The 14,387-nt window shown below is 32.9% G+C and overlaps 4 protein-coding genes across 4 annotated transcripts; 2 read left to right on the plus strand and 2 right to left on the minus strand.

The window, feature by feature from the left end:
• Positions 1–4,616: 4,616 nt before the first annotated feature.
• LOC17895562 (acyl-acyl carrier protein thioesterase ATL3, chloroplastic) lies at positions 4,617–6,712 on the minus strand. Its single transcript, XM_006302797.2, has 5 exons — positions 6,525–6,712; positions 6,256–6,356; positions 5,141–5,250; positions 4,956–5,051; positions 4,617–4,858 (listed from the first exon to the last, which is right to left on the minus strand). Exons 1-5 carry the CDS (start codon positions 6,671–6,673, stop codon positions 4,739–4,741), a joined length of 576 nt encoding a protein of 191 aa, XP_006302859.1. The 5' UTR covers positions 6,674–6,712; the 3' UTR covers positions 4,617–4,738.
• Positions 6,713–7,495: 783 nt separating this feature from the next.
• LOC17896489 (endonuclease 2) lies at positions 7,496–9,452 on the plus strand. Its single transcript, XM_006301366.2, has 9 exons — positions 7,496–7,879; positions 7,959–8,130; positions 8,239–8,349; positions 8,444–8,499; positions 8,574–8,657; positions 8,728–8,820; positions 8,904–8,968; positions 9,074–9,147; positions 9,223–9,452. The coding sequence occupies exons 1-9, from the start codon at positions 7,754–7,756 to the stop codon at positions 9,315–9,317; spliced, it is 876 nt and encodes a 291-aa protein (XP_006301428.1). The 5' UTR covers positions 7,496–7,753; the 3' UTR covers positions 9,318–9,452.
• On the minus strand, positions 9,390–10,409 carry LOC17895604 (universal stress protein A-like protein). Its single transcript, XM_006301556.2, has 4 exons — positions 10,098–10,409; positions 9,917–10,008; positions 9,710–9,828; positions 9,390–9,623 (listed from the first exon to the last, which is right to left on the minus strand). Exons 1-4 carry the CDS (start codon positions 10,288–10,290, stop codon positions 9,545–9,547), a joined length of 483 nt encoding a protein of 160 aa, XP_006301618.1. The 5' UTR covers positions 10,291–10,409; the 3' UTR covers positions 9,390–9,544.
• Positions 10,410–11,316: 907 nt separating this feature from the next.
• LOC17894906 (monooxygenase 2) lies at positions 11,317–13,246 on the plus strand. The gene is made up of 6 exons (XM_006301507.2): positions 11,317–11,684; positions 11,763–11,909; positions 11,992–12,054; positions 12,139–12,301; positions 12,381–12,609; positions 12,683–13,246. Exons 1-6 carry the CDS (start codon positions 11,605–11,607, stop codon positions 13,219–13,221), a joined length of 1,221 nt encoding a protein of 406 aa, XP_006301569.1. The 5' UTR covers positions 11,317–11,604; the 3' UTR covers positions 13,222–13,246.
• The last annotated feature ends 1,141 nt before the right edge of the window (positions 13,247–14,387 follow it).

Here is a 14,387-nt window from a genome sequence, read left to right on the forward strand (position 1 = left end):
CTTAAATTTATTGAATTTTCCTAAATCAATTTTTTTGTCTAAAAAGTAATATTCTAAAAATCGTTTTTAAATTTAAATTATGTCTATAAAATCTATATTAAATCTACATTTATGGTATGTTGAATTAAATATAATTTTGACCAAAAAACGTATATAGAAAATTAAGGAATATATTAAACACCATATTGCATAAAATCGGAAAATAATTTACCCATATTCGTTAAATAATTTACAATCATTTACCCATATTTTTAATGATTTATAAAATAATTATGAAAATAATATTATTTTTGTAACCACAGTTCACGGGTCATGTGATTTATTTTTACATGAAACTAGATTTTGACCCGCGGTACACCGCAGCACGATATTTTAAAATGTATTTTTTTATTAATTTTGTTTGGTATATAAGCGTGTACTACTATATTTTGATGGTTAATTATATGATTTAACCCGTAGAATATTATTTGATAATTTTGTAATATATAATCGTAATTTGATCAAATTAATTAAAATAAGTCTAATATTAAAATAATGAAATGATATTGACATAATATAACTTCATATTTAAAAATTTTGTGAGTTATAATATAGTAGACAACCCGTAAAAATATCTATAATCATAATTATGTAAATTATAACCCGCTCCATCACATGACCCGTGATACACAATTATCAATAATACTTTAGAACATCCATTTTTTGTATCTTCTGAGTAATATATATCCGTTTTTAAAAATTCAAATTGCAACACATGCAAAGAAAAATATATATTTTTACTATGCATATGTTTTATGTAATAATATAAATTTAAAAGCAAATAAAATCATATAAAGATGTTGGAGAAATATTTGATTTATTAGGGAGATATTTTAGGAAATTTTGTTAAATATAATAAATAGTGATTTATAATTTTGTAATTTAATTATGATTTAATTACAATATTTATCTTAAAGTTTTGCTATTTAATCAAATGGCAAATGTTTAATTATGAAAATATTATAATAGGATAGAACACAAAAGGTACTTCAAAAATGTTAATATAGATTATAAAATGGAGTTTTTACATGAACTTATAAAATGGAGTGTTTTTTTAATAAAAAAATCACTTAAATATTATAATACTATTACAAAATAGTATAATTTTTGAAAATGTAAAAGAAAAACTTCAATGTTCATGGGTCATGTGATAGAGTAGTTTGAGTATATATATATATATTTATGAGTTGTTTACATACAAAATATTTTAGTCTAAAATCAAATAACTTGAACTAAAAGATGTTATGTAATCCTCAATTAAGTTGATTAAATTAGAATTATAAAAATTTTGATTGACTCGCGGTCCACGGGTTAAATTATAAAATAAACAATCAAAATACAATTGTACAAGCTTATATACAAAAAAAAGAAAAGAAAAATACAACTTATTTTTTTTTTTAAAAACAAAATTAGTTATGAAAACTTATCTATCAAAATTAACAAATACAACTTCAAAATTAAAAAATTTAGTTTAAAAAAACTGTCCCGCGGTATACCGCGGGTTAACATCTAGTTAAAGTATTATAATAAAATGGAATTACAGTATAGACGTATAGTATAGTATTTTAATATAATTTTTGTTATTTCTTTTACTGAAATACCCTAAAATTTTAAGTATAATTTTTTGTTTGATGCCTATGTTAAACTTCTATACATTAATTTCCTATAAGTTAAGTCCCTACAACACTTTGATAGTTTATTTTCTTACTCACGGTAAAAACAATCTTATGAAACTTCACAAAAGTAAAAAACCAAAACTTACGAAATACGAACAGTGCCAAACGCTGAGACGCATGTGGGGGTGGCCACAACACGATATGGATGTTTTCACATTAAATATTTCTGAAAAAAATTATTAATAAACTACCAATTCTCATATGTAAAATAAATACATTTACAATATTATACAGTTATATATGATAATTTTCTGCAAAGGCTAAGACTTTTACACGAACTACTTCAAATGTAATCTAAAGAAAGATACCATTACAAAAAAAAACTCAAAATACATTATATATACATGATCTTGATATTTTTATTGTTTCTTTTAATCTAATTGACTGCTAAGGTTTTAGTAAAAAAAGGAAATTATAGTGTTGATTAGTTTTACTTTTAACCTTCTCACACATTAATTAATTAATATCTGAATTAGTTCGCTAAGAAAATTGATACGGTATTTTCACTCAAGGAAATGAAATAAGGAGTTTTTTTAACTGAAGAAAATATTTCCAACAAAATTGAAGAAATCAAATAAAATGTTGCAATGAATAAAAAAGTAGAGAGATATTTTAGGAGCTAAAATAGTAGTTTAGTAGAAATTATTTAAATATATAAATACAAAGTTATGCAATCTAATATATACGGAGAGTCTTGTCAACTGATTTGCTCCAAAATATGTGGAGATTTGTTTTTCTTTTATCTTCATATCTGTAACTTTAAAATTAATAAAAAAAATTATGGATTTTAACAAAATACCAAAACATGCCGACATTTCAGCATTTCCTTGGAAATTAATATTTACAGCTAGCTTTAAAAAATAATATTATATAACTTAGAAATTAGAATAGGGCACAAAAAAGTTTAAGAAAATATGATATGTATGTTTTCAACACTAAAATAGTTCAAAATAAAATAAAATTTGCCGAGTCATGTTTTATTTATAAGAATTATGTCTTAAAAATAGGATTGATGGATAACTATTAGGAATAGAAAGAACAAAACAATACATTTTTGAAAAGCTTTAATCAAAAATAAGAGAGAGAGGGTAACATATTAAATGTGAAATTTTCTGTCAACAGTTTTACATTTTACATTTACTAAAATGTTAGGAATTTTAAGATTATCATTATATTCTTATGTCTCAAATACTAGTTTCGGAAAAGAAACAATATAAATACCTTAATAACGTGATATTAATATTATTGATACCAATGATTTCAATATAAATTTGGGGCTGAAACTGAAACAAAGCAGATGTGTTTTCACGGGAACATATTTTTCCTCTCAAAAGTTTAAACTAAATACGAAGATTCAAGGACTTTTTATTTTGAAAAAAAAAAAGTAAACAAAATGCTGCCAAAAAAATAAAAAATGGAGAGATATTTTAGCAAATAAAAAATAGAGGTAGTTTAAATATCTATAAAAATAAACAAATACAAAAAACTACGCAATCCAATATATATGGAGAGTCTAGTGATTTGATTTGATCCTAGATATGAGGAGATTTGTCTCCTTTCTATTTAATTTTTAAAAAATAACTTGCGAAAATTTTTAACTAATCTTTTTTTATTAGCAGTTTTACCACTTCAATATATTCCACTAAATTCAAATTACAGTTGCTAAAAATCATTGATGGCAAGAAGTAGAAAGTAATAAAATGATAATCATGCTTAGATTTGAAGTTAACATATTTGTATATAATTGTTGATCATCCAATGTTTTCTTTTAAGCAATCAAAACTTGTTGTTTCTTGATTAATTTCTTTCAAACTTCGATAAGTTATTTTGTAGTTCGCGATTAAGAAAAAATATATCTCAACACGATTTGTTGAATGACCCCGGGATTAAAGGACTAATAATAATAGTTTTAGTTGGTATATATTAGATTAAAAAAAGTTTTTTCCTAATCCATTAATAAAGAGTAAAAAAAGACAAATCACGAATAGCAGCTGAGTTTTCGCCTGATGAAACCATATACCTGAAACTGAAATGTTTCAAGTTTCAATATGTATTTCTTTATTAATACTATTTTATTTATTTCTTGTGATCATCATCCAAACACACATAAAGACGACAAATTCTAATGACGCCATTGTGCACACAAAAAGAAGTAAAACATAGTGACGCATTGTGTAATCGATATCATATATAGAATCTACTGTTTTGGTTTCGAAACCAAAAGACAAAAGAACAGTGAAGGACTCTTCGATCATCTAAGGTTTTCTAGTGTTCATGACCTACGTGTTTTCTTTATCTATTGGTTCCTTCAATTTGAAGCTTCTTATCTAGATCATGAGCTTACGAATCTCATGGACTCACCGCAACATCAGCGCCACACGAATTTATCTATTTGATATATTTTTTGGAGTCTATAGGAAATGTTACAGTTACTTCAAGATGAAGAACTTACGAGTCTCTTGACTCACCGAAACATTAGGCCACATAAAATATGATATTACTATTTGGTTGTTTGTCTCCTGATCTCTAACACATTTTTGGAGTCTAGGAAATGTACATATAAGATTATGAACTTACGAGCCCTCATGACTCACCGCAACATTAGCCACAGAAACGTTTACATAAATAAGTATATATAACAGTATTTTGTTGTTTATGCCCTAATATGTAACACATTTTTGGAGCCTAGCTAGGTAAACGTACATATAAGATTTATGAACGTACGAGCCTGATGACTCATTGCAATATTTAGCCACATGAATTTTACAACGGCTTTGATATAATTAATATTTGGTTATTCTGTATTTGTATATTTACTAGTTTTATGTTTTTGTTTTCTCATGTGGCCGGCCAGTTCCTCAGGTCAGGTGCTTACGCTCAAGTTCGTTGGCTTGTAACGGCGGGAGAAATCCAATGTTGGAATTTGCATTATCCGAATATAACATATTTTTATATTTATAGCATATATGAGCTAATTACAAGCCCATTAAGTAGATTTAATTGGGCTAATGAGGTGAGGTCAATCACACGGCGTCGTCTTCACGTAGGAAGTGAACAAATTTAGAGCGTATATGAGATGGGATACGAACAGGACGATACTTCTTGTCAAGCCACACAGCTGTTCCTTTCGCTTCCAGTACAGGCTGCTTTGTTTCAAAGTTATCAAAAGGATTCAAATTAGTGAAAATGTAAAAAGCTGATCGACCAAAACAGCAAAGGGTTAGTGAGGCTATTATTAACCTCTTGATTTGGAAGTTTAAAGATGAAATGATCGAAGTAAATACGCGCAGCAGATGTTCCCGATATCCTCGCTTTCACAACAAATTTGTCTCCACTCTGCTCAAAGCAATGAACAATGAATATAAGTAAATGTGCAAAAAATTTCGTTAACATGGTGCTAAATGTAAGAGAAGAAGTGACATTACACGTAAAGGTGCAAGGAACTTCATTGTCAACTCTGAAATTGCTAAAGCTTCACCAGAACGAGCTACTTCGTCACAGTTGATACCCATACTCTCCAGAAACTCGTGCCGACCTAAAGATATCAACAAGCAACAGCTGGTAAGAATGGGGTATAGCTTATACATAAGCACATGCCTCAGACTCTTACTAGAGAAGTCATTCACTTCCTAAAATTTGCCAAAGTAAATGCTGAATAAGAAAGACTGCAAACTTAACTAGCAAGATCTTGACACACTCAGAAAACGTATGAAAATATTTTCCATTTCTAAAGTAACCATTGATCATGTGGTCCAGAATCTGTCAAAAAGGCAAGCTGAAACTCCTCTTTGACAATAGAAATGTATACAATCTGATGCAGAAAGATTCCAAACCAGCAAGACTCTAAACTTCGTAGCAAGATCTTGACACATTTATTCGACTAAGTATTCTAAATTTCTACTCAACCACAATCACGAATGTTCCAATCAGACTCAAAAAGTCACTTTGATTATACAGTTCACATTCTTTCAAGCGTAAAATTTTAAATTCCTCTTTGACCATATATATGTACGCAATCTATACTAACCGATTCACTAGCAAGACTTATACTTAGTAGAAAGATCTTGATAGATTTATTCTTCCAACACTGTAAAGTTGTCCTCAACCACATTCACAAGTGTTCCAACTAGACTGATAAAAGGAGTAACTTTGATCATACATTCCAGATTCTTACAAGCATAACATCTGAAACTCTTCTTTGACAGCAAAATTGCAACCGAATTAAACTATTCTATCTTCTAGCAAGAAGCATAACTTACCAACAAGACATATTCACACTTATTCTTCCGATACTCAAAAGTTTAACTCAACCACACCACAAATGTTCCAATTAGATTATTTAGACGCAGAAACAGGAATAAACTTTGATCATGCAGAGTCCAATTCAGTCAAGAATATGTTCTGAAACTCCTATTTGACAAACAAAATCTGAAGCAACAACATTGCAACTAAACGATTTACTAGCAAGAATCTAAACTTAGTAGCAAGATCTTACAAAACACATTCTGAACAATATAAAACAGCAACATTTAAAACTAACCGTGTTGGCAGTAATTTGCGTAAACAGCATTGTTCACAACACCAAACTGATCCAATTCATAATCACGAACTTTGAGTTCAACCTCATGAAACCCACTCATTCTGCCAATACCAAAACTTGTCAATCAGAGGTTATGAATCAGAGACATTACATCACTCAGTCAGATACATATATTCGAAAAAAATTGAATTCAAAAGCGCAATTTCACAGTTACGCATCCGATTTCACAGTAGAGAAGCAGATATGAAATTAGCGAGATGTGTGTGTACCCTTTGCCTCCTTTGAGATCGAGAAATGCGAGAGGCTTGAAGGTCTTTGAGCTCCGGAGAGGAAGGATACGAGGTCTTCTCCATGAATTGTGAAACATCAAAGACGTTGTCGGATTCGCCGGAGCGGCCGTACCGGTCACCTGAAACATTTCTGGCTTTTCGAGAGAAACGATGCGACCTTTTTGAAATCACAGTTTTTCTTAAATTAATTTTATAATTCTGAACCAAATTGGTTAACTTACATAACATACCAAATATATTTGACCGGTTTAATGTGTAGATTATTTAATTATTTGATTATCACATTATTTAGAATTAATCCTTTTGGTTTCCATACAAGAAATGCACATAACTAGATTGTTGAAATGCACATAACTAGAGTCGTGGTGTGGTTCATCTCGCAGTGGTAGAAAAGATACAATGATTCGTAGTCGGGTAGCGTTGTATTCGCTAGTGTTTTAGGGCGATACTAAAAAAGATACAATGATTCGTAGTCGGGTAGCGTTGGATTCGCTAGTGTTTCAGGGCGATATTAAACTAAATCATTGTATTTGAGTAAAAATTGTCGAGGTCAGTTGATTTGTAATATCAAATTGGTGAATGAATAGTTGATGTTGAGCCAAAAAAAAAAAAACTAGATTGTTGAAACCTTCAAACAAGCATCATGTGGTTTTTGCTTGAAGCACTCACATAATTACAAATGACTCCAGAATTTTGGAGTAATTAAGATTAGTATATCTGCTAAAATTAATTTCAGATTTTATTTTTGTTAAGACCTCTAAAACTAACATTATTGGTGGAATTTTAACCATAAAATTTACATTATAGGGTATCTTAAATCTTATGGCTAAGATCCCACCAATAATGTTGCTATACCACAAATCCAAGAAAGAAGTGACATATGTTTTCAAGTGAATCCATTTGATTTCACACACGATTCATTTCCTAAACAGGAAAAAGACAAAAAAGATACCGTATCCACCAAATCATAATAGTATACACATCTCTTTCTTTTGACAATTAAAAGCTTTTCACACACTTGGCCAAAAATAAAAAATAGAAAGATACTTTCGTTTCACACATAAAACACTTTTCCCTAAAACACATTAATCTCTGGATTTACTTCCTCTATACGTTTCTATTCTTCATCAGTATATACAAGAACCAAATGAAAGCTCACGCACTCATCTCATAAAAAGATAACAACATATTTTTCAAAGAACTCTGAAATGGCAAACCAAAGAGGGTTACTACATGTAGTTATGATGATCATCACTGTTTGGCTTCTTTATGCAGCACCTAACATCCATGGCTGGGGAAAAGAAGGTCATGAAATCACCTGTAAAATCGCGCAGGTTTTGATTTATTCATCTTCTTTCGTCTTTTAGTTTTGAATCAAAATATGTAAAACTAATAAGTTAAGGAGAAGAACAGGCTAGATTGGATGAAACTGCAGCGAAGGCGGTGAGAGAGCTGTTACCTGAATCTGCAGAAGGGGATCTGTCGAGCTTGTGTCTATGGGCTGATCATGTCAAGTTTAGATACCACTGGTCTTCTCCTCTTCACTACATCAACACTCCTGATGTTTGTTCCTACCAATACAATAGTAAGTGTTTTCATAAGACACTTCTTACAAAATCATCAAAAACCATAAGTGAGAAGGTTCCAAAAAACTACAGTGTATAATGGATTTTGTCTTCTTTTCTGTCTGAAGGGGACTGCAAGGACGAAGATGGAGAGAAAGGAAGATGTGTTGCAGGAGCCATTTACAATTACACCACACAGCTTCTTTCCTACACCACTGCTGCTTCATCTACGTCACAATGTAGTACCAAAACATTCCCACCTTCTTGCTATTCACCAATTCCCTCATCTTTTATCTCCCTCTCATGTTCCTTTTCTATATTTCTTGTCATCAGACAACTTAACCGAGGCCCTGCTCTTCGTGTCCCATTTCATGGGTGATATTCATCAGGTATAATTACAAGTTTGATCAAGATGACCGGTTTCTTAGCCAGATATGTCTAATACCATAGTTGTAAAATGCAGCCTCTACATGTGGGTTTTGCTTCAGACAAAGGAGGGAACACCATCGAAGTGCACTGGTACAGGAGAAAAGCTAACCTCCACCATGTAAGAACTGTCAAACGTATATAATTTGCGCATTAGATATTACAAGCCTCAAAAATTAAGTTTAATGCAGATATGGGATTCCAACATTATCGAAACAGCTGAAGCAGATCTCTATAACTCCGAACTAGAAGGAATAGTGGATGCAATCAATAAGAACATAACGGTACTCTTGAATCGAAAAGACTGTTCTCTACCTGTTTACTACAAGGTGTTTTTGACTTGCTGACATATTTTAATAAATTGCAGACAGAATGGGCAGATCAAGTCAAGAGATGGGAGAGTTGCACAAAGAAGACAGCATGCCCAGATATGTAAGTCAGATACAAAATTACAGTACCTTTGAGTAGAAGTGATTGTTCTTCATGCCGGCACGAACCAGATTTAACTTCCAATGCTTTCCCCTGTAAACTATACAGATACGCATCCGAAGGAATTCAAGCAGCCTGTGACTGGGCATATAAGGGAGTAACTGAAGGAGACACTCTAGAAGGTACATAATGCACCTCAAAACTATTATGATTCACAAAATAAAGAAGCTAACAACATCACTATGCATTCTTTGCAGATGAATACTTTTATTCACGTTTACCGATAGTGTATCAGCGCTTAGCACAAGGAGGGGTGAGACTGGCAGCAACCCTCAACAGGATTTTCGGTTGAAGCTGAGTTTATAGCATTTACCAGATTTAAGAACTGCATGTTGAACAAAGAATGCAGATTGCAAGCTCCAAATACAGCAAAGCTCTTTATTTATCAAACAAAATAAACAAAAAGTACCCACAGAGTTTCTTCAAACAGTAGTAATCAAATAGAGCATCATTATCACAATACGTATACAACACATACATCACGCAAGGGATCTCAATCTCTGTCAAGAGACGAGTTCTTCAAGGCTTTGTTCTCACCACAAGAACTGGACACTTAGCATGGTTAACACAGTAATTGCTAACACTTCCAAGGAAAGTCCTGTCCCACACACAATATACACGAAACATTATAATCATCGAAAACTCAACTCGTCATAAAACATCAAAGTTTGGTCTACTACACACCTCTGTATTGCTCCTTTACCATTGCTTCCAACTACAAGCAAATCAACACCAAGCTTCTCAGCAGCGTCACATATCGCTTCTTTAGGATTTCCAAATTCCATCACCTTCCTTGGAGTAACCTGATACACAACCAAATCATGATCTGACTAATTTCATAAAACGGAAAGATCTTAAACACACAAAGAATAGCATGTGTGGAAGACAAACCCCCATCTCAGCACAAATTTTGGTTCCTACAGCAAGCCGATTCAATCCAGCGTTCTTATGATTCTCTTTCATTGAGTCTATAAGCTCAATCGCTACAGCACAAAATCCAAAACTCAATTTCCAAAATCCAAACCATAAACAACAAATCGAATCGCGGAGATCTATCAGATGAAATACTTACGAGCTGCTCCATAAGAGGAAGCATAAACAAAGCTGAGATCAAGTGGAGGTTGAGCGGTGAAGAGGATTATATCGGAATCGGCGATACTATCCTTGAGATACTCGAGCGTCCATTTGAGAGCGTGTTTGCTGCAGTCGCTTTCATCAATCGCCACCATCACTTGCTTCTTCACGCTTTTCTCTTCTTCCGCCATGGTTTCTTCTCTTTCTTCTTCTCTGTGATCTTCCAATGGATTCCAAAATGTGAAGAGGCAACGAAATAGTTGTTAACTTGACTTGGTGAAGTCAGAACGGTGTGACGTGTTGATCCATAGAGGAAGGCACGAGGTTGTTCTGGAGAGAGTTTGAAATTAAATGGGCCTGATCGGTCCAAAGAAAGATAGACAAGGAAAAATACGTTATTATTATTTTGGGAAACTTCCTTAAAAATTCCCCATCTAATTTTAATTTGGAAGCTTAATACCATTGTTATTTGATTGAAAATAAAATGCATGGTTTATTAATTTGTTGCCTATTAATACATCAAGTATATAAAAATTGTCGAATCAAAAAAACCGCTTAACAAACGATAATTGGATTGACGTAATCACTAAACCGGGGTTAATGGAATTACACTAAACTTAGGGTTTATCGCTCCCAATTCGATTTGGGGTAATAGTAAAGGACAATGCAATCTTTGGATAACCCCAAATTACTCGTGTGTTTAGGGATTAGTGATTTCGTCAATTTCGGTTTAGTGATTCCGTCAATCCGATTAAGCGGTTTATTCGATTCGACAATTTTTATATACTTATTGTATTAATAGACCAAAATTTAATAAACCATGCATTTTATTTCCAATCAAATAACATTGGGTATTAAACTTCCAAACTAAAATTAGATGGGGAATTTTAAAGGAATTTTCCCTATTATTTTCATTTTTCTTTTCTTTTTGATTTTGGATTTACTAATTCATCTTTGTTTTAATAATGAGCTAATGACATTTTAAAGGTAAGTAAATTCTAAACTCACTACAATGTTGAAATGTTTATGGTATGAATTAAATAAATAGATATTGTTTCAATACATATTTTTTTTATATATAATAAGGATGGAAGTGGATGTTCCATTTTGAAATAGAAAAACACCACTTTTTGTGTTTGGTAAAAGAAATTATAAACAAAATAAACTCGCCCATATTATTAATAGGAAAGTTCATATAACTTGAAAATATATTTATAGGAATAAATGGTGATTTTATAATAAATTGATTTCGCATAATTTTTGTGACGGTATAAATAAATTAACATCATAAAAATTTGGACAAACCAAAATAAAAAAATTATCAGTCCATCTTCTTGAAATGAGAGCGACCAAATGTACTTTGCTAAGATTTGGTAAGAGTGGTTAAGAGCCCATGTATCATGTTGCACTTGGGAATGAGTGCCTTCTTTGATTTGCCAGCTTCCTCATCTTATTAATATAAAAACATAGCAGAGAAGGTTTATGAGATCAGCAAAGAACGCACCATGGAAGCTGAAGACATACAAGATATTGTTATCGTTGGTGCCGGAATCTCTGGCCTTGCCACCGCCGTTGGGCTACACAGGTGTGTGTTTTGTTAAAGTAGCTGCCTTTGATTTATAAGTAGAGTAACTTAACCAACGTGGTGTGTGTATCTACACAGGCTTGGGATCAGAAGCATGGTTCTTGAATCATCTGAGCAGCTGAGAGCCACAGGGTTTGCACTCATCACTTGGTTCAACGCTTGGAAAGCCATGGATGCTCTTGGCGTTTCTCAGCATATTCGTAATCTCCATGATCGCCTTCAAGGGTAACATCTAACACTAGTATTGCATGTTCCTCAATGTCAACAACTCTGTAACAGAGGAACCTATCTTTGATCTTGATGTTAGATGGGTGGTTGGACCTATTTCTTCAGAAAATCCTCCTAAAGAGATGTTGTTTCCAGAATCTGAGTATGTTTCTTATTCTCTGGATAAAACATATGAATATCCAAAAGAATAAAACTTTTTTAATCTTGTTGAATGAGGTTTTGTCAGAGAATATGAGGCTCGATGCGTACAGAGGAAGCTGTTGTTAGAGGCTCTAGCGTGTGAATTGCCTGAAGGGACCATAAGGTTCTCATCTAAGCTTGTTCATATCGAACTGTCTGGACACTACAAGATGGTTCATCTCTCCGATGGGACTATTCTCAAAGCCAAGGTAGCAACTACTTGTCCTCTACATACCTACCTGAGACTGGTCTTGTTACAGTACTGTATGGTTACTAAACGACATTCAGGTTTTGGTTGGGTGTGACGGAGTAAACTCAGTGGTTGGTAAATGGCTAGGCTTCAAGAATCCTGAAACAACTTCCCGGTTAGCAATCCGAGGGTTCACTCATTTCCCGACAGGCCACGGATTTGGAAAAAGGTTCTTTCAGTTCTATGGCAACGGAGTTCGCTCAGGTTTCATCCCCTGTGACCAAAACACTGTCCACTGGTTCCTAACCCACAGCTCTACTGATTTAGGTAACTCTAATATCTACAGGATCTTGCTCATATTTACTACTGTGACATTGACTCATCTCCTTGCACTTGCTAGATGAGGAGACAAATACAGAAACCATGAAACAGTTTGTGCTGAATAAGATCAAAGATTTACCTGAAGACATCAAGACTGTAGTGGCGACCACCGATCTTGATAGCATGGTGATGTCTCGATTGAAGTATCGACCTCCGTGGGAACTCCTTTGGGCAAACATTGTAAAAGACAATGTATGTGTTGCAGGGGATGCACTTCACCCAATGACTCCTGATATCGGACAAGGTGGTTGCTCTGCCATGGAGGATGGAGTTATCCTAGCTCGTTGTCTCGGTGAAGCTAAGGATCTGAAAGGTGAAACAGAAGATGAAGATAAGAGTTATAAGAGGATTGGCGAAGGTTTGAAGAAGTATGCAAAAGAAAGGAAATGGAGAAGCATTGATCTGATAACTACAGCATATATTGTAGGTTTCATACAACAAAGTAGAGGGAAGTGGATGAACCTGTTCAGAGACAGGTTCTTGTCGTCTTTCCTTTCTCGGTTGCTGCTGAAAAAGACTCGTTTCAATTGCGGAAGCCTTAGCTGTGATTCTCAATAAGCGAGCAGGAATGGTGTAGCTTAGCCAAAGGCTTGTGCCTAAATCTAATGAACGTTAAGCTAAATACCAATTTTCACATATGCTTCATCTAAATCCTTGCTAGAAACGAATAATAAAAGCTAAAAGGCATGTTTTGAAAGCAAACAAGAACCATGAGGAGTCAAGTAACCATAGATACAAAACAAGAGAAAAGATGCTACTGTACAGTGTGCTATACACTTTGTAGCAGAGTGTTGGATAAAGCAGACCAAGAAAAGTCTCATTGTACTATATGAATTATATGAACAGCTCATCCAGAAATGGGGAGAGGAAAGTCAAAGAAATCTACTTTGAAAGTGTGAGATCGATCACACAAGTATTACCATAACAAGTCTATGATGTTGTTCAAGTCTCAAACTTGTGATCATGTAAATATATGTCATAATCTTGTGACATGAATTATGATTAATTCTCACCATAGAAGTTAATAAACGAGTGATTGGTGTTCTCTAAACGCATAAAGCAGAAAGTAAAAGAGTAAGTAGGAACCTACCTTGCTCATACGATGTGGTGGAGCTTAAGGGCAGTATCTTCACCTTCCGTGAAGCTATTTTATTAAAGTGGTTTGTTATGTTCGGACCAGAACAAGAAAAGATAATAAATGATCAAACTTACTCGTATCGGATCAATTCATAAATCAGATTTTGTGAGGCAGCAGATGACGGGACGAAGACGATCATCTTTCTCCGACTTCCCATTTAGGCTGGGCTTGGGCTTTAAGTTGTTATCGTATATCATGGCCTTTCTTTGTTATCCCTTAACAACTTCAAGGTCCAGAGAAAGATGGACAAAAAGTTATTATTAATATTTTGTTCGATATCCAAATTTGTATTTCTTTTCTTTTATAATTATAATGACATTTTTAAAAGTTAATTTTGATATATGATAAATTGATAATAAGAAGGTTCAAATTAAAAGAAAAAAACATCAAATGTCTGTTACCAAATATGATAACTGGAGATAACAAAAAGTTATGTAAATTTGAGATTAAATTTGTATTATATTAAGAGACTAAATAATTCATTTATTCTCTAGTTTGACTCTTTTAATTATCCTAAAGTTGTTGATAAGAAATATTTTTTATATACTATGATGAAAGTTGAAGTTCCATTCTTCTTATATTTAAT

The sequence above is a fragment of the Capsella rubella genome, unplaced genomic scaffold (genome assembly GCF_000375325.1).
Source record: "Capsella rubella cultivar Monte Gargano unplaced genomic scaffold, Caprub1_0 scaffold_2, whole genome shotgun sequence".
NCBI lineage: Eukaryota > Viridiplantae > Streptophyta > Magnoliopsida > Brassicales > Brassicaceae > Capsella > Capsella rubella.